The 20515-nt window shown below is 45.8% G+C and overlaps 1 protein-coding gene across 1 annotated transcript; it reads right to left on the reverse strand.

Annotated features, from left to right (window-relative positions):
* Nucleotides 1–5019: 5019 nt before the first annotated feature.
* Nucleotides 5020–12153, reverse strand: LOC132321951 (signal recognition particle 9 kDa protein). Its single transcript, XM_059835386.1, has 3 exons — nt 12062–12153; nt 9413–9481; nt 5020–7343 (listed from the first exon to the last, which is right to left on the reverse strand). Exons 1-3 carry the CDS (start codon nt 12131–12133, stop codon nt 7224–7226), a joined length of 261 nt encoding a protein of 86 aa, XP_059691369.1. The 5' UTR covers nt 12134–12153; the 3' UTR covers nt 5020–7223.
* Nucleotides 12154–20515: the final 8362 nt, after the last annotated feature.

A 20515-nucleotide genomic window follows, 5' to 3' on the forward strand; every position in this document is an offset into this window, starting at 1 on the left:
AATAACGGCAAGTAGTATGCAATCTGCATTACAGGAAAGTAAATTAATTGCAGCAGTCTAGTTAGATACTCCAACACAGAGTTTGGGCCGAAGGAACTTCTCAGTCGCTAAAGCCTAAGTGCTCTTTTCGATAGGCAGAAAAAATATTTTCGTATACTATTATTGGATAAGGAAGTTGGTCATGCAGTTTATTATTAATGCTTCTGTGACACCTCCACACATGCTCTTCGCAAGTGTGACAATGCAGAATCTCCCCCTACTGAAGCCCAGATTTGAGAACGAAATCCTCTATTACACCTACAAGCAAAAGAAAGTAAAGATGCGACTCTGTAACAATCCTCTTCCCCCAAAGCCAACCAAAAAGTCACCATGATCAACTATAGAGAGGAAAATAATAGGAACACATCTTGAAGATCTAAAGAGAAAGAATAAGTTTAGAACAACTGAAAAAGAAAAAAGGAATGGAGAGTCAGCAAAGAAGGAAGCTTAATACAGAAGTCAAAAGAACGAGGAAGAAAAACGCTCCTCCGATCGTGAAATCGAAACAGTCCATTCTCCCCACCCGTGAAATCATACCCTGTAGGTGTTTCAGTATTTGTAGGCGTTTCAAGGGTTGGCCACCTGGATGTATTCTGGAGGCGCCTTAGGAGTGTATTGCTTTGGAGCTCCTGCACACTGAACGGTTACTATTGCAGTCACATACGCCTTTCAACACGCTGATCCCTTCTTAAACCCCTGCCCCAACATCAGCACTTCAAGAATGTCAAGAATTACAACACAGCTTTATAAATCTTCACCTTGTGTCGCGTGTTCAGTTCTGGTTAGTCCATCTGAGAGGCTACCAGAGTGTTACAGGCCTTTAGGGGGGATATCATCTACCATCTGGTTCCACACTTTCTGTACTATCCATATGAACTAGAATGATAGAGAAACAAATCCAGACATACCTAGTTTTTAGGTAAATATTGTGTGGCATGTACGTTACAGAGCATTTAGCGGGACAGACGGGAGGTTTTTACAAGCAAGCCAGGGAAATTACAAGGCACAAGTTATTTAGGCTGTGGTTCCAGGGCAGCCTAAGCCAACCTAACTGCCAGCTCTTTTGCTCCCATCGTTCTCCTCACCCCTCTTGGGAGCTCTCAATCCTCCATTTCACCAGCTCTGGCACTCATTTGACCTTTTCCGAAGCCATCTCAGCACACTAACCAGGCAGAACACCAAACCAGCAACTCTCCAGAACATTAAGGAGTTTTCTGATGCACTGGTGAACTGGAATGGTTCAGCTGAGGCTCTGAGGCACACCAGAATCGGTGCCAACAGAGGCAACCGGGACAAGCAGCCAGCTGTTATGTTGACCAAGGCTGGCGTGGAATCCCACTCTTTGCACGTTTATTGGATGATCAACAGGCACTATTTCTGCAGTGGCTAAGAAGCTATTTGCAAAGCAGCTGTTTGCTCTGTTAAAAACATGGTTCGTTATTTGCGTGGTTAAATACAGTCACGTGTTACACGGGTCTGCTGTACGACCAGCACAGAGAAGGTTTGCCTCTGGGCACAAGGGAACAAACCCCCGGTGAATCTTCTTTCTTTCTTTGGTTACTGCCCTCGGCCATAGGGTAGCACTGCCACAGCAAATGTGTTTACAAAAAAATAAAAAAGAAAAACCCAACCGTCAATCACTCGCTGAAGAGGTCAGCTTCCCTCCTGCCCCCAAATTTAAAAGGTATTTTTTTATGGCAATTTAAAGACAGACATTGACTTTCACAGGGACACGTCTGAGGCATTAGTTTATCCTCCTGCCTGCTGACTCCTTAAGGGAGCAGATGCCTTTGGGAGGTAACATCTTTCAGCCACACAGGCAGTTTGCCAGAGCTCATTTGTCAGTGCCCTGAGGCAAGCCTTTCATCTTTTAGCCACATAATGAGAGCAGAACTGTATTATAGATGGCTGTACTTACATGCATGAGCAATCCAGTTAAAATACGTATTTTTGCTAGCCAATGTCATTTGCTCACTACCAGCCAGCAAAGCCATTCAGTAGGTGTCCGGAAAACTCAACCCCCTCTCCAAGAAACCAGTCTTTGAAACCTTGCTGTAATCACATGCCTATACTCAGGAAGGTTCTGCTCAGTAGAAGCCAAACAACGCAGCTTAGTCCTTTCACGAACGGAGACCACTTCTTCTAGACAAAAAATGAACCCAACATGCAAACACACCTTCAAAGAAAATAAAAAAACCCCAATCTCTCCTGGACCTCTTGGTATGACTGATGTTTTAAGTTCTAACCAAATGACTAAGAACCACCACAAAAAAGGGGGCAGAAGAATGCGAGCACAAAATCAAAACTTGCTACAAAACCAAAGCAAAATATCCTCAGAGCTGGTCTTGATTTAAATGGAAAACACTTTTGTAAACACCAACATTTAAGAGAAACACTAGAACTCTTAGTTTTGTCACACCATCTAGGAAAGTGTCTGTATGAGTACTCCTAATGGGTTGAGCATACTGGTTCTTGCTAGAAGACTGGGCATTTTCACGTAAGAGCGCTCAGAGATGGCAGTAATGACTTAAGATGTTTTTAGAATGGCAGAAAGTAATTGCATTCTCGTTACAGGACTCCGAGAACACACACCTGTAACTCTGGCACAATATAAGAAAATAAGCACATACCTTCACCAGAGACAAAGACTATGTTCAACAATAGGGCCTGAACTTGCATAAAGGCAATTAACTCTGTTATCGCACTGTGACCGTGGTATTACTGGCTCAGTTCCTGCAGACTTCAGTTTTACATGGTCCAGTTCAAGCCCACATTCTCCTGAGAGCATTTAGTCTGTTAGAACAGTTACAGGACCCATACAAACTTGCATAATAAGCAGAGGTTGGCCAACTACCATGGTTTGTATTCTGCTGAGTCACTCATCGGCTTCTAAAATACTGTGGCATCATTCTCAGCTCAAAAATAACATTTCTACAGACGAAAAAGCCCACATCTGCCTTTAGTGCGTGTTAATTCAAATGAGATAATTCAGCCCAGCACAAAGGTGGGGAGGTTTATCTGGAAGTCAGTCTAAAGAGTACTTAATGTAAAAGTAGTAAGAGATGAAATGCCTGTTTTTATGTCATCCCCAGCAACAAAGACAAATCAACTCTTGCCTGTATTTAAATACCAGTCCTTGAACTCTCAAAGCCTTTGTAAAAGATAAAATCTTCATAAACAAATGGTTGGGTTGAGTCATGCAGCATCTCCCTTTAAAGTGGTATCAGCTTTTCAGAATAGACACTCCCACGTCTTGAAAAGCAAATCACTATTAACTTGAGCAAAAACTAGATGTAGTTCTTCATAGACTAGTTTCCTTTAAAAAAAAGGTAGCCGATACCTTTCTTAAAGGATCTTCACAAGGAGACTCCTTAGATGTGCTTGACCAAAACAGCTTTGTTTCAGTCAGTTAGATTTGAAAGTTACTTCAGCACAGAGCATTGTACAAATAAACACAGTTTTCAGCTAAGCTCCTACTCCCCACCGTCGCCCACTAATGCTCACAGACTCTTGAAGGAAATGGGACTTGTGCAGAACCTGCAGTCTAGATGAGATTAAGTTATACAGGGAAAAATCACCTATTTGCTATATATTCATTTTTCCACTCTCAAACTTAATTTAAAATGTGGTTACAGTATCATTTCTGAGTTATAATTTTATCTCCTCCCAAGCCAGGAGCAGAAGTGAAAAAGGCACAGGTGCACTGGGGGACAACAGCGTGTTACTGTCCTTACTGAAGATGAATGAAGTGAGAGGATTTGGATTTGTTCTGCCTGCAGCAAGAGGGCTAATACACCTTCCAGATGACGGAAGCCTTTAAGGTCAACCTATGGAAATAAGCGATCATCTAAGTCTTACTGACCGCATCTGGCAGAAATCAGGGTTTCTTCACATTTATCACTGCAAAATGTTGACTATTACCCACTTTTATACTACAGGAAGGAACTTACTGAGATGAAATATTAATTATTTTGACAAGTTAAAATATTTTGAAAAGCACCTGCTTGGCTTCAGTTCCATTGCACATTTTGACAGACTCAGGCACCAAAGCATCAGATTTTCCAGAATAAGTCTGTCACTCTTAAAAGTATTAAGTCAGGACTTTAGCGATAACAAAGGCCCCTTTCATAAGGATCTCTAAAACAAAATTCTCACTTCTACAGGTAATTTAAGGCTTTTCCTGTAATCCAGAATACACTTCCAGAATGGACTACATACAGAGAAGCTCAGGGTTAAAACTCCTGAAGGAAAACCAAAGTGATGTAGTTGCACATAAGAGAGAGCTCAGACACAAAGTCACCTTCAGTGCTGTGCACAAAGAACTGAAATCAAGACACTCCAAGAATCCAGGAAGTAAGACCACCAGAAAAACAGAGTAAATTCCATGGGTAAACTAATCCCATTTCTTTGTACAATAACAAGACCCACATTCTTTATTAAACTATTCTCACAAAACAGAACCATTACTGAAGATCACTAACATGCAGCAACAAAATTAGCTAGAGCAAGGGAAACAGCCTTTTTTTTTTTTTTTAATCATTCCATTTCTCCTGCAAAGAAGGTTACCTGTTGGTAACTGCACAGGCTGCTATCTGCTCCAGCCTGTAATTAGCACAAGCTCCCAGCTGGCGATCAGAAGTATTTGCTGACACACCGCGCTGCCACAGTCAGTGGCACACGCAACGCATTCAATCACCCCTTTGGTGCAGCAGCCACATCAAGCTGATTTTTTCGTCACATACCAGTGGATGCATTCAAGTAGTTGGCAATATGAGGGACTAACTCATTGCAAGTTTATTAGGAAAGTGTACATGCGCACACTCTCAACAAGAGTATAAGCAAGAATATGCAGAGCTTTTGAGTTCACAGCTTTTTTACCTGCCCATGAACACCGTATTGCAGCCGATGAAAATGCCAGGACAAAGTCAAGACGCACCTGGCTTTTTCTAAAGAAGTTTCCAAAAGCTTTTTTTTTTTTAAAGCAGTAGCTTTATCAGTGTACTGTGTATTATGACTGCACAGAACCACCATAGTTTTTCTGCACATATATGGAGAACAACACATGCTCTTACAAAAGTAACATTAGTATTTCCTTTTACAGAAATAATTTCTGAATTTAGAAAACTAGAAATCCATTTCCCGGCCTCTTTGCCTTGCCAACTGCTACTCTAATATATAGCACTGTAATTGCCCCCCTCTAAAACCTGCTCAAGTATATAGCTTAAGCCTTTCAGCCACTTGGTGCACCAAGTCTGTCTACAGTCTTCTCTCTCCTTTTATCCCCCATGCACAGGCAAATACCACTCAAGCCTTTCTGTACCTCAGTTCACAGAAGACATCTATATGCCAAACCAATGTGCAAGAGATGTCCAAAAATCACACTAAAATAGCTGCAGCCTTTTCACCTGCCAATTTAACAGCTTAAATCTTCACTTGTACAACTTTGTGTAGCAACCATTCATATTGCAGAACAGTGTTTTAGACAAAAACGGTTTAACGACTTACTATATTGCAAATATTAAGATAGTAATTTGGAGCATCAAGGAAAATTTTCAGCATTCCAGTTATCTTGAAGTTTAACGATGAATGAAGTTTAGCCTTCTCTCCCGATTTATTTGTATTTCTAAAGCCAATACAAAAAGGAAAAACATTACATAGGTACCAGTCACTCCTGTAGACTAGAATTGGAGGAGCCACTGAGAATTCAGCACTGCAGTATTTTCCAACAATATGCAGTATTATATGTTCAGCTGAAAGGGCACTCTAATGCAATAGTCAAGCCTGTTTTGCTTTGTTTTTCCCCAAGCCCTTGGCAAACATGGGAACTCCACTGCTTCCGAGTAGCTCAATTATTTTTATGTAAGTGACAGCAGGTAGTTACTCAAGTAGATTGTCTTGTTATATATAAACGCCACCACAGACAAGTCTTTGCATGGCTCTGCTTTACTTCCATGGCTTGGTTTAACCCAAAACATTAGTCCTGGAAAAGCCGAGTTATACCAACAGCATAAATACATTAAAAAAATCCACCCGGTTTTAAGTATGCAAGCTCTAGTCAAAGAAAGGATCAATTTCAGCAACTGGGTTTTCAAGCAAAAAGCCTTTGCAGAAGACAATTAAGGCTTCCATCACCCTACCAGAGGTAACAATGGGAAACAAGTCTAAGCCACAGGAGCACTGGTCTATTTTTGACAGTGGTCCTGAAGTATTTATTAAGCTGGTTTTCATCCATTTATTCAGTTGGCCGATACCCATCTGCCACATGTAACATTTGAAAACGCACAGTTAGCAAGCTGCTAAGATAAGGAATCTGCATAGTGTTTGGTTGCATTTTTCTATTAACATAACAGGCAAGAGCTTCTAGAATTTGTCTTGCTGGTATACCTCAACTTTGCCTGAAGCAAGGATGGGAAAAGGTCCCCCCAGCTAGTAGAAAACAGTTCAAGTACTGGAAAAAAGCCACATTTTTTAATAGCAATATTCACATAAGCAGAAAAGAAACTCCCAGTTTCTCATCGTTTTAGCAATATTCAAGCAAAGTTTAAAATACAGATTTTTAATTATTTAGCCAATGTAACAGTTCTACAAACTGCATCACAGATCATGTTGCACAGCTTCTGACCAAGATCAATACTAAAAGCTAAAATCCTGCTAGTGACAGTGCTAACACAAATTGGCAATTTTAACATTTCATTTCAGAAAACATCCCTTCTTCTAAACCCTACTGATGTATATAATTTATGTAAATGTTTATCATCCAGTCATCATGCTACAGTATTAGTCAGGTTAATAAACCTTCTCACTGTGAGAATACACCAGCATAAGGTATAAACACAATGAAATCTACATGAAATTTTATAGTACCTTTCCAGAAATATGCTTGTGGCCCATCAAATTCAGACTAAAGTACTGTAGATTTAAAATATTTACTTGTCATCTTAGCATACCCTAACAGGTAAGAATAGTTTCTTATTGGTTCCCAAAAATAAATATAAGCTTTCAACTGAAAGCATTTATTTTCCTAGTTTTCCAAAGCAGAGTCTGGGGCAGAGGGAAATGCTTCAGACTTGTCATCAGTCCCCTTCGGTACATAAAAGCACCTCCTGCCCCAGTATTCGTTCAAATCCAAGAGATATTTTCTTCCAGTGAAATACGACCGGAGCACTCATTTTATTTTCAGCAATTCAGTCTGTTTCCATGGCAGCACTGCGGGATTCCTTAGCCACCATGAGTCGCATTAGCTGACTGTGGAATTTCTCGATCTTCTTTACGTCTTGCGCCTGGTCTGTTCTATACAGCAAACACTGTAAGAGAAAGTTGCTTAATATCAGATTTCACTTGAATGGGTTTTATCCTGTTTACAGTTGCAACAAATTTGTGCTTGGAACACACTAAACAAAGCAAGTACTTAAATGTTCATTTATGGCACATTGTTACCATGGGGCTGCACCAACACATACCTACCCCGTCCTTAAATACACACACACGCATCTGTGTTTACATTTAAGTTTCTCTGAAAGGCTCATGTCTTTCATTTTGAAAATAGGGAAGCTCATGATTTATCCTAGTTTCCTCTCGCTCAAAAAAGGTGCTAAAACTTGGGTTTTAAAGCTGTCTTGAGAAGACACCCTTGTTTGTGTGGTCTAAAAATAGAAGCAGATTTTAAACCTGAAATTACTTTCCTCTTCTCCATATTCCGAAAGCAAGTTTAGTTTGCCTTTCACACTGCCTTTCACACTGCCTGTTACACTGCCAGTGACATAAAACCAGTCCAGTGTTTCCCACCGAAGAGGATCCCCTCCCCCAGGCAAAATCTGTTTCTAAGACAGTCCTAAGTAAGGAACATAACAGCTGATTAAGATCAAAAGGAACTCCGTCATGCGACAGGCCTGTAAATGCAAAAGGAACAAGAGTAATATGCCAGTGATTTATCATAGAAAGACCACTTAGATTTTTGCAGACTAAGTAATTTCTCACACCTGTACAGCATGAGTATGATTGCCCAGGCCGATTTAACAATAAAATAACCCAGAACGCTCCATTCTTTAGTGCTGTCAACACAGCAACTTCTGTCAGCGTTAAATTCCTATTTTAATTCAGAGACAAACAGTAGAAAAAACAGTTTCTTTTTTCCTTCAGCTATATTAGTTCTACAGAGTTAGCAGCAAGGAAAACTTCCCTTCCCACCTTTGGGACAAAAAAACCAACAGAGAAACACAAAACCAGACCAACCCCCTGTCCCCCATGTAACAGCTTCCCGTGACTGGAAGCAGGTAAGAAGGCCTGTAACTGAAAACAGTCCAAGTTCACAAATCACTGACTCCAACCTTCCCATATGGAAGATTTCAATTTAATTACCCTTCGCTTCCCCCTGTTATTAGTGCCCCATACTCAACACCTCACCCACACTAAGACCTATCATCCTATCAAGGAGTGTCACTGCTGGAGCTTCACATCTCTCTTTGGAAATACCAATGTCAGGCTACTTTTCCTGGAAAGAAGAAATCTGAGTTTTCCACATCTGAAGATAAGAGACAGGCAGACTACCGTTTCCTACTCTGGACTGCAGAACAACAACTTGGCTATAACATCACTAACACCAAGAACCTGTCGCTGGCATGCACGTCAGCACGCACACGCCGGTGCATGCTGACGCGTTTCTACCCACTGCCCACCACCTCACATCCCAGCCCCACACATGCTTCTTCTAAGCATCCTCCAGACTATTTGGAACAAGAGCAACCAGTAAGCGCAGCCGCTCCACCTCCTCGTACAGCAACCCCTGGAAGGACAGTGCAGAATTCCATGTTGTGTGTCTGTACCACAGTTTTTACGGAACGCATAACTGACACCGTAGCAGGATTTCAGCAGATGGGATCTCTGAACTGCAAGCGAATCTTGTCATTCAGTCCGATAGCACTCCACTGTCTCATAATCACAAGTGAGGAGCTTAACCTATGGTTGGAAGCTGTCAGCGCTCTGAGCAAATTAAAAGGACCACACTCACATTAGCAAACACATCTGTGTGAAGGGGCTCCTGAAATAACTTCAGCAGAAGCTACCCATGTAGTTCCATGAAGCATTTTCAGATAGACAGAGGATCCAAGATTTCTGTAGCTCTTGTTCTCCTTGTTTTCATAGAATCCCATAAAGAACACTGCAGGTTAGAACTTTCCATGGTCTGTGTCGAACTGAACCACAGGTTCATGTCAGTCACAGATACAGCAACTAATGAAGGCTGGGCACAACAAGTTTTTAGGAAACTGTCAGGCACTCTCAGGCAATGGCTGAGAGCTCACAAGCTGACTGACAGCAACACGCAAATCCGGAGAGGTACAATAAGGCCTGAAAGGGGAATATATTCTGTACTTACAGCTACATCGTCCGTTACTTTGATACAGAGGTTCCCATCACAATGTCGGTATTTGAGAACAACCCGCACCTGAAATGACAAACATTTTATGAATTAGCACCTACAGCCAACAATTCTCAGAACGTATCTGAAAGAAATCTGCCCAAATTCAGACTGCCTTTTATCAGAATTATGTACTGTTCCGCATTTTCACCACCTCTGTGGTGGTCCTCAGCACTGCTGGCCACTAATCCTACAGCCAGGATGGTCTGGAAGTCGAACCATCCCATTTCCCTGCCTAACATATTAAATTGCTATTACAATAGCATCAGGAGGCTTAACATTGGGCATGTTCAAACCCACTATAAATACAGCAATGACAGTTGCAGGGACCTCAGTGACAGGCAAGATAAACAACGAGAGTCACGTCAATACAAGACACCCCCTCGCCATATATCACACTTCAGAAAAACTATATGGAAACTTGTGTTTATAGACTTGAAATACTTCAAAATAAGAGAGTTCCACATGAAGACTAGAAAGCTATTAACTGAGTGGGGTAAGCTCAACATCACTGCTTTTTCCTCCACAGTACCTAAGCTATTATGTTAAAAAGTTGTATTTCCAGTCACTACAGTTAATTCCATAGCTGCACCGAAGCCTACAGACACATTTGAAGCGTTCTGATGTTTTTGCAAGAGGAAAGGGACGGTACAAGAGTAACACCATTAGAGTAACTAAAATCCAAAGACTGAAGATAGTTCTTGCAAATTAAATTGCTTTCAAGACTCAGTAAGGCTAAATTTGAAGCCTGAAAGCAAGAATTCAACTTCTCACTAAGCCACTTACTACTGTAGTCACCTGCCCTGAGTTTTAACCTGCCCGCAGTCCTTCTGGACTCTCAAGTTACCAAAGTTCTCAAAACCACGGTGATAAAAATCAACATCCTCAACAACTGACTGAGCATTAAGTGCCTCCTCCTGAATGCAGAGCTGGCCACAGAGACTTTTCGTATCTATTGTTTCTAGTCTCAGCTAGCATCAGTAACCAGAAACAAAGCAAAGTGTCCCTTTGAGAACATTCTGAACTCACGCTATAAACAGGTCTTTGTTGTACAGAGTGACCTGTGCTAATGCTCAACAGCCTCCTCGACTACAAAATGTATTTTGAAATTCCTGCTCCAACACAGATCTCCTCAGATTCATCCTTCTTGTTTAACAAACTGTCATCTTTCCACCACAACAGCTGTTTATCAGTTCGGCTCTCGACTGAGCAGGCCCAAAAGCACAAGAGAGGCTGCCACAAGCAGCAGGCATGGACGCGATAGATCGCTGGCAAATTAGAAGGAGGGTACTCGTGTTGTGACCCCGGAGCCTATATAAACTCCTCTGTAAACAGACTAGTTTATTGCCATGGGTAGGAAGAAATTGCCTTTGGATGTCCCTTAAGAAAAGGGGAAGAGCAACTCCTGGCTGCAGTGACATCCCTTCTCTAATTTAATTGACTATTACAGAGCATAAGCAGGTAAAACAGGACAATTTTATTATCAGTAGATAGGCGGCAATTGCATATGAAGTGGTCACTCATGGCAATTAAAGGCAGCTGTTAAACGCTGCTTCTGAAGGCTTCTATGTCCCCTACTTTTGACGAAAAAAACTAGGCCTTCTTACGGAAATTTTCTCAGCCACATGAGTTCCACATTACCTTCAGCGCTGCTTTTTGGCTAAAATACAACGCCATTTCTGAAGACTGAAGTTGCTTTTAAGGTTTGCACAAACTATACTCCTGAAAAAGTGACCAGAAATAAAAAGCAGTCACATACCAAGAAGTTAATTCCTAGAGCAAACATTCTTTAGGAAGGTAACACCTCCCAGTCTGAAGCGACAGTGCAGGCAACAGCAAAACATAAGAGCTAAAGGATGCTTTCTTTTAATTTTTAGGAAAACAAATTCAAGTTAAATGGTCTTGTATGTTGTAAACCCATGAAATAAACCAACTCTCAACACGCTCTTCATTCGACAGAACGTTTTTAATCCCGGTTTCCAACGCGCACGTACACTGCCGATAAGCACAACGTCCCCGCAGTCGAGCTCCCGAGGCGCACACCCGCCGCCGGTAACACCCCCGAACACCGTCCCCCGCGCGCGCTTTCGGGCTGTGAAACGGGAACTTCCTTCCGCTCCACGGAAAAGGACAGCTCAGGCGCGACACCAGCGAGTCGCCCCCTTCCCCGCTGCTGCTTCCTGCCCCCCCGAAGCACCCGGACCGCGCCCCGGGAAGCCCCTCCAGCCGGTCGGCGCCCCGCCGAGCCCAGCCAGCGGCGCACAGCCGGGGCCGCCCTCGGGAGCGCTGCTCCCGGCGGCTGCGGCACAGCTGCACTCCCTGCGAGACGCCGCAGCGGCCTCCGCGGCCCGGCTGGGACACGCACCCTCCCGGGAGGCCGCACCGCCCGGCCCCGCGGCGGCCTCCACGGCCCGGCGAGGGCGGCCCGCCGGGGCTCAAGGGACCGCCCGCCTCCTCGGGCGGCCAACGCACACGGAGCGAGAGCGCCGGAGCCGCCGCCGCCGGCACCCACCGCCTCACCCCGGAGCCGCACCTCCCGGGGCCTACCGCGGGTGGCGGAGGCCCGCCCGCCCCGCGCGATGCCTCTCGGCCCGGCCCCCGCCCCACCTTCATGGGGTCGGCGAGGTAGAGCTTCTCGGCGGCGCGCGTGAACTCCTCCCAGGCCTGGTAGTGCGGCATGGCGGGGCCGGCACGGAGCGGCACCGCGGCCCGCTCCCCCCGCCGGCGGCAAGATGGCGCCGACGGCGAGCCCCGCGTCACCGCAAGCCGACACCTCCCATTGGCCGGCGGGAAACTGCCGCCCAATCGCGGAGCGCGGGACCCGGCGAGTCTGGCCCCAGCGGCGGAGCGCCGGCGCCGAGGGCAGGGCGCGCGGCGGCGCCGAGAGGGGAGCCCGGCGGGCGGCGCCGTTGCCACAGCGACCCCGCCAGGCGCGGCGGGATGCCGGCAGGCACTCCCCGCCCCCGGCGGAGGGGAACGCTGCCATTGGCGGCTGCGCCGCCGCGTCGCATCGGAGCGGCGCGCGTGGCGGCCGGCCGGGCGCGGCGGGTTCGAGCCCCGCGGCCGCCGAGGGGCAGCCCGCCCGCCCGCGGCGGGGCGCTCGGCGGGCCGGCCCCTGCGGGGCTCTGCCGGGCCGGCTGCGGGCCGTCTCCGCGTCGGGCTGCCGGCCGGGGGCCCACGGCGGGGGCAGCGTGGGGGCGAGGGCCGCGGCCTGGCCCGGGCGGGAGGGCCCGGCGGGAGGGGAGGGCCGGGCCGAAGGCCAGCCCCGGCCAGGCGGGCGAGCGGGCCGGCAGTGGGGCGAGCGCGGCTCGCCCGTCCCGCTGGCTCTAGTCCAGGCTGTCGCAGGCTGGAGGGCCTTTGTTGAGCTGGAGGGAGGCTCCGCCTGGAACAGAAGGGCCATTTCGGGGCCGCCGGGGCGGCCGCAGTGGTTTCGAGGGCGCTGAGGCGGGGCCCGGCGCGGGGAGGGGAGCTGCTGCCTTCGGGCCGGGCCTGGGAGCGGTGGGGTGGCGAAGGCGGCGGGGAGCCCTGCCTTTCCCGGGCGTGTGGCTGAACGCCCGCGTGAAGCTGACGGGAATCCGTTTCAGAAGAGGAGGGAGGGAGGAAAAAGTCGGCGGTTTCTGCTGTCACCTTTGAAAAGCCCGTTCCTTTAGTGACCCGGAGTTTTGTTCCTTAATCGCCCGGAGATCGCGGCCGGCCACAGTGCTAAGCGCTGACCACGGTCCACGGCTTGTGTAACTGCTGCGATCACAAGAAAGACGTAAAAATTGCAGTCCTCGATTTTCTGCGTCACGGGGACGCGCTGAAAACCCAGAAGCTCCTGGGAATGACTCACAACTTTAAGTTCGTTTCACTGAGCTGAGCAAACCTCAACATTGTGGCCCAACAAAGAAACTGGAAAGTTCAGGGCAGATCCGCACGTAAGGGACAAATTACGCGGGCCGATCCAGTCTCCGCTAGCACCGTGGGGAAATACTAGCTGCAGGGGTTTTGCCCACAAAAGGCACAATAGGTGCAAGGGAGAACGAAGAAACACGGCATAGAAATAAAAGGGTGGACGGGAGGTAAGGGGAGAAGAACTAGAATGAATTTCCCTGAGTCAGTAAAGCAGAAAATAATTGTTACTGTGGGGATCGACTCCGAAAAAGTCTGCAGTGATTAGACTGCCAAACTGTAATAAATTGCGACTTGTGGGTGTTAGGTGGTCTAAGCAATTCTGTTAAAGGGCTTTGCACCAATGAGCGGAGGCTATGAATAGCGGAAAGACTTAAGACCTTTTTTTTTCTTTCCAGAACCGCTCGCAGAGTTTAGACGCTGCTGTGTCTGAGAACCCAGCTTCAGAAACGTAAGAGTTGTCTTTCAGAGAGGCTGATAATCAACAGCTCTGATTAAAGGTGATAGATGTATTGACAGCGCCTAAAGCAATTATCCCAAACACAGAACCTAACCTGGAGGGAGTGCTTCTCCACTATCTTAGGTTTTGGGTAGCCTTTTATAACAGCAGAGCAGGAATTGCTTTTGATAGTGTTTTACAGACACGTAGGGGATGTAAGTCCATGAAAAGGAAAGGTGTGGGGAGCACAAACCCTGTAACACGCGTAACATTTCACAGAACCATTGCTCACCAAGTTTGGGTCCAGGTTTTCAAGTGGGACACAGATATTTTCTTTCTGGAGGACGAGTCCCAGTTTTGGGCTGTCCAGTCAGAAGCACCTTAGGGTTGCTTTTCAGAGGATTTTAATTTTGACTCAGATGTTCAGAATCTTTTCTATGTTTTTGACACAAGAGCTGTCTTAGGAGCTTGCCAATGGCCCGTCATTAGCCCTGTAATTAACAGTTTCTGCGGTTGAGCTAATGCAACAGAGCAAGATTAGAAAACAAACCCATTTTGGTATTTCTTTTTCCTTAACCCAGATGATTTCCCTGATCCAGTTTAGGATGCAGCTTCTAAAACTATTATATATGCACAACTTTGGAGGTGACACAACTGCAGCAGGCAGGGCAAAGAAGAGAGAGAGGGATTTCGTAACTGGCCTTGCCTCTGAAGAAAATGTGATGTGTCACTATGACAGTTGCATACAGCCTGATGCACAATTCTGCATAGCCTGTTCCTGGCTGTAGATCTTAAGGATTTCGTCTTCCCTGACACCACCACCACCTATGGCCCCACAGTTGTGCTGCCACAGCTGGTTGTAACTCTGGGCTGGGGATCAGACCAATGCTTGGATTAAAAGCAGCACCGGTTTTAGTAATACATTTTTTTAGTCGAGATCAGTTCATTTTTCCAGTTTCCTCTGTGGCCTTAGGTACTGTTGTGCTGACACAGCTGTTGAAAACGTACCTTTTTTGGTGGCAAGGCAGGATATGGGAATTCCTACTGTTTTTGCTGGCTTGCCACCAAAAATGGGGGGCTGTATGTGGAACCACCACCCCCCCCCCCCCCGCCAGCTCCCCTGAAAGCAGGGCCAGTTGCTGCAATCTCAGCAATTAAAAAGAGAAGCTATTTCTGAGTCTCAGGGAATGTCTGATATGTATAGTTAGTGTGCTGCTTCGCTCTGTTGTTCTCATCTTGCTTGGAGAACAGAACATTTTCTTGACGTGTTTGAAAAGTAACTTAGACCACTGCAGTTACTCAGCTGTAAGTTGTATTTGATGTGTGTCCAAAAGTGTGTTTTTCAAGTGAGCTCCAGTGAATGCAGTAATAGTAGAAATCTTTCAATGGGCTTTTTGTTTAGTGAAATGAAATGAACAGTTGTTTATCACTGTGTGGAGTGTTTGGTATCCAGCCAATAATAATTTAGTAGTTAGTAAGAATTCTGCTAAAGCATACATGCTTATCTTGCTTTCTTTTCTTCAGTTCCTGCTTTCTTCCATGCACGAAATCATTCCAGCGGTCTTAACAGCCGTTCCATCACTTGTAAGTGAAATCTGGAATGCTATAAAACCTCGTTTACCCTTTCCTCAGTCTCTCCTTGTATATCCTTGCTATATTCCCTAGACCACCTTAGAGAATGTCTTTTTTAGCTTGGATTTAAGGCCATAAAAAGCTATGAAGCAATAATGTAAGTACTTGTGTGATGAAGATTTTTCATGCGGTTTTTCCTCAGGCCTTTCCCCCTCATCCAACCTGTATGTACATGATTAATGATCTCTCTTTGATCAAGCTTCTACATGCATTGCCACTGCAAGTTCTGCTTCGTATAGCTATGTTCAGGCATCTGGATTCCACATGGTAATTTCTTTAGTTTTTTTAGCTAGTGTCTTCCTTTGCATAAATGACAAACTGAAAGAAAACAGTAGAAAAAGACCTTGCATGATATCTTAAAATATCATCCGTGGAGATCTTGAGTTCTTGCAACTCCTACAAAGTTCATGGAAGTTGCAGCTGCTCAGCATCACTCGTGGTTAGATATTTGGTTTCCTGTTCTTCACATTAATGCTTTTATTCAATCTAAAGCAGGTGCCATATTCTTACTTGCAAATGTATTCTTCTTTCCTGGATAAGGAATTCAGATAAGAGTGTTAAATTCATTAAAATAGTTATCTGTCACCATGACATACTGCTGGTGGGTAAAACAAGCTGGTCTTTCCAGCTAAAAGCAGCTTTGTGTAGAACGCTGTGCATTATCATGCTAAATTATGGATTTGATGGGAAACAATAGGACAAACTCTGATCTCGGTTATGCTGCTGTAAATCCAGAGTCTTTCCATTTATTTAAGTGGATTTTTTTTTGTATCTGTAACAGTTTAATTAAGAGCAGACTTTGGTGCTGAGATGATAATCCTGTTCTTGGACCAGGAGCAACATAAAGTCAGCGCAGTTATACAGGTCTAAAAGAGTGCTAATGAGGAGTTAGTTACAAGGCAATTATTGCTGCCAGGATTCCTTAATGCTTAAGGAAGGAGATATAGTCACTTCTTTCAAAATAGCTTCAACCCAGCCCTCAGTGAAGTTAAGGAGAAGGCACGGGCATGATGATTATACATTCCATTCTTGTGTGTGTATGGTCTAAAACAGCTTGGGATTTGTACTGATGCAAACTTCAATCACACGGGGTTATTTTTCTTCTTTGAAAGGGCATTTATGTGCGTAAGGATGCAGATAGATCTTGAGTACAGTAAGATCTGAGGTCTTTGACATCTCCCTGGCTTCTGAATCCCAGGACCCATGAGAAGCGAGTCTGCAGTCCGAAGCAGTTCATGCTCCTGGATGGGTTAGAACATGCCAAAGCGAGCCACAGGTTTTCACTCCACAGCTCCTGAAGGAGCACAGAACATACCGCTCCTTTCTACGGGTTTTATGTTTGCAACAGCTTGGCTAATGGCTTTGCCAGGCTGAGCCACATATAGTTAATTACATCAATGCTCATTTTCTATTTCTTTTGCATACAAGCATCTTATCGAGTGATTCAGACCCATACTGTCCTAACAGGGTAGTTAAATATCGGTGTGACTTGATTGATAAAACACAGTTGTGACAATGAAGGCTGTATGTGGATCTGGAGCCCTGTCCTGGTGCCTGTCCCAGCCGAGTCACAGCTTCAAGTCAGGATGAGACCTGGGTGCCTGTTAGTCTCCTCCCTCCTTTTGCCCAGTGCCCTTGCTCCTGTGAAAGGAAACACACTCCAAACATGTCCCTGATCGGGGCCACGGGGGAGGCCGCAGCCGTGGGCACACCGTGATCCACACTTGCCATACATTTTAGCCATAACCTTCCCCAAGGCAGCATTGTTTCCTAGTTTGCTGTAACCATTAGAAAAAAAAACCCTATCATTTAATATGGTCTAACCTAATCTTACTGTGTGTTAGGGAGTTTGTGTATGTGTATGTCAATAACCATTACGCTAGCAAGAGAGCTGTCCCTGTGTATGGCCGTGTTGCCAGCCTGGCCTTAATAGAAACTGCCCTTTCATTTTTGGATGCTGTTCTGACAGCGTTCTTGTTAAGCCGTTTGCTTTTGATAGCTAGAAAGATGCATCCGTTCCTGTTAAGTGGTCAGTTTGGTCCCTTCAGCATAATAACGTATTCAAATTAATGTGCTGTCATGCCAGAGACATATGTTAGAGAGCAGACCCTGTGCTGTCACAACATTGACTGCTGAGATTTGAGAACGAAAGAGCAGCCCTCGTTATGGCCTTTGGGGAAAAGAAGAACACATCTGGTAGCCAGCTCGTGAACCGGCATTTGAAGCGCTCTGGAAGCAGACAGACATGAACTGCTCATAGATTTTGTATCACCATTACGTGAAGTTTCTGAGCATGCTTAAGATGGGGTTAGATCATCTGCTGGCACACACTGGACGCACGTTGATTTCTTACATTAATCTTTAAATAGAAAAGCTTTTATTTGATAGGCATGACTTAAGGCTGGTTTACCTGTGCTGTTCATGCTGCCATGGCTGACGTAACCGAAGAGTACGAGCCACCAGAACAGGCAAGTGAGATGAGGTGCTTATAGCGATACCTTCCCAAGTCCTCTGGAGCAGTGTAACTGCCTCTGGGGCGCAAGGGCTTTCGGTACTTTTAACTACATTGACTTCTCATTCTAAACTACACGTCTCAGCGCAGCTCAGATGGCAACTGCCTCCTTCTCAGTTCAGCCTGCAGAAGGGAAGACACGAGCAGTTCCTCGTCTGCTGTGATGCTAAAGCTTGAACCTTCCTGGCAGGTGAACCCTGCCGACTTCGTGCTGAAGTGGAAGAGTAACACGCTTCCCCTTCCCCTGTGCTGTCCTGAGAGCAGCAACGTGCAGCGGTGGGAAACAGTAACTTCTGCTGTTTGCAGAGTGAATTCATGCCTGTCCCTAAAGCTGCGCGGCCTCGTTCGAGGGGACTCCCGGTGTAGCTGTGCCAGTAAAAGAGGTTAGTAGTCCCAGCCACTTGTCACTGCCTTTTCCCAGGGATTAATGCCCTCTCATGATGTGTTTGCAGAGATGCTGGTGTGAGTGCCCCTTAACCCACTTCAATCAAAGTGGGTTAGCAAAAACCTCCTCCTTAATCCATTTAAGCTCAGTCTGGCTCAGGTTGACCAAAGTAGGTTGGGGGGTGTCCACACGAGCCACTCTGCAGGCAGATCTGAAGAGGTGGTGACTTCCACAAGAAGAAGTAGGGCGGGCTGAGTGGGGGGAGTGGATCTGAATCAGCAGCTTCTCCCATCCCCTGGGCTGCAGGCAGAAGAGGACGCCAGCCGCGGCCCTGCGCTGCGCACACACGGGCCTGGTGGGCAGCTCAGCTGGCGGCAGAACTTGGGAAGCCGCAGCGGTGCAGCTGTTTTCCCGTACGCCCCTTCCCGTAGTTACAGCAGCAGAAAAACTTTGTGCAGAGCAGCTGTTGCTGAGAACGCACAGCAGACTAAAGCCTCTGCAGGCTCCTCACGCTCTCCTGTTCGAGCGTTTGTCCTCGGTCCAGAGTTGGTGCGGGTGGAGGTCCGAATTATGGTCAAATTAGTGCCAAAGTGGATTCTCGGCATTGGCATTGCCAATTCCTGAAACAGCTGCAAGCGCACACGTTCCTTTGATGTCTACGGTACGGCAGCTTTCTGTAAAAGATGTCTGATGCGGAGCTTGTGCATCTATCGGGCTCGCAGGCCCACGTAAGAGTCGGGATCTGTGCTGGGAAGGGCTTCCTTGCTTCCAACACGGTGCTGCTGTTACGATCCTTGTCCCGGAGGTTGCAAGTATTTACCTGGCCTTTTGGTTGGCTTGAGTCTGTAGAGAAATTTTAACCTCAAATCTCTAAGTTTAGCGTTTTCTTAAGATTTGGAGTACGTTAAAAATATGAAGGGAGATCTAGGTAGTGTGTCAGAGCGGGGGCAGGGAGAATACCTGGATAAATTACATGCCAGGGCTGTGACTTTATGTTGAAGGGATAACTGCTGACAAGATCTGAAATGTGTCCTAACAATTGCATTCTTGCTGAGGCGTTTTTCTCTCTGCATTAGCAACTTCTACTGACCTCATTATCTTTTTTTATGCATATGAAGTAAGTCAAAGGTTGAAGTGATTTTGCTACTTCAGGAATAGATGACAAAGTTCCCCCTTCTTTCAGGTGAGGCGGAAGTTTAGAGGTCGCACAGATACCAGAAACACATAGACAAGGGCTGTGAACGAAGGAGGACATATTCACCGCTCTCATCATTTTAGGGCCTGGAGAGAGATGAGGGGCCTTCAGGCAATTCCCAGCCTGACGCTGACCCTCCTTCCTTGTCTCCCTGCCTCTTACCCACTCCTGGCGGGGAGGGAGAGGAACTGGGAACGGTAGCTGCCTGTTTTCTGAGGAATCTCTGTACCAGATCTCTATTTATAAGGATTCAGCCGATCTGTGTCCCCCTTATGCAGCACAAAGAGATGCGGCAGGGCAGCACGTCTGCTCATACGTATCTCTTTTTTTTTTTTCCTTAGGGTTGTTTTCACTTTTATTTTAAAACAGTTAGGGTAAATCTGGCAACCCTAAAGCTAGCTCCTCTTCTATATAGTTTACTCTTGTTGATTTAAAACCAAGAATATGAGAAAGATTAGCCAGCATAGCATGTGCTATGCAAAATTTACATGCAGCTGCTTTGAACTAAATTCCCAGCAGAAGTGAAAGGATTTTGAGGCCTCCAGATCTTAGCAGACTACTGGTTTTTTCAGACAGAAATCTGTATATATACTTCTCCAGAGATCCCTCCCAGCCAGCTAGGACTGCTCTATCCTTCTCCTACCCCACTGAGGCGTATTACCAGCTTTTGGGAGGGGATCCTTCTGGACCTAGAAAGTTAATTAGCTTTGCTTGCGAATGTCTGCCACTGAAGCGACTGATTACTTTTTGGAGGGAAGGAAAACTCTTGTCTCTAGAGTTGAAAACAGCAAAACCCTGCAAATTTGTGTAACTCTTGATGCTTATTTCTCTTCTGTGGGGCAACACTCTTCTCCATAGGTGGGGAAAATTTTCCAGCAGTTCTGTTTCAGTTTCTGGAGTTGTAGGTTGAATCACAAATCTAGTCTTATAGATCGAGAGTATGTTCAGGAGTGTTTGAAGGCTGTTTCCAAATCAAACGCTGGTAATTTCATGTAAGATAGTCTTGG

This window comes from Gavia stellata, chromosome 2 (genome assembly GCF_030936135.1).
Source record: "Gavia stellata isolate bGavSte3 chromosome 2, bGavSte3.hap2, whole genome shotgun sequence".
NCBI lineage: Eukaryota > Metazoa > Chordata > Aves > Gaviiformes > Gaviidae > Gavia > Gavia stellata.

Coding starts and splice junctions, on each gene's coding strand:
- LOC132321951 (XM_059835386.1), bottom strand. CDS start 12,133: ATGCCGCACTACCAGGCCTGGGAGGAGTTCACGCGCGCCGCCGAGAAG. Junction 9,482..12,061: donor ACCTCGCCGACCCCATGAAG/GTGGGGCGGGGG, acceptor TTGTCATTTCAG/GTGCGGGTTGTTCTCAAATA. Junction 7,344..9,412: donor AAGTAACGGACGATGTAGCT/GTAAGTACAGAA, acceptor TTTCTCTTACAG/TGTTTGCTGTATAGAACAGA.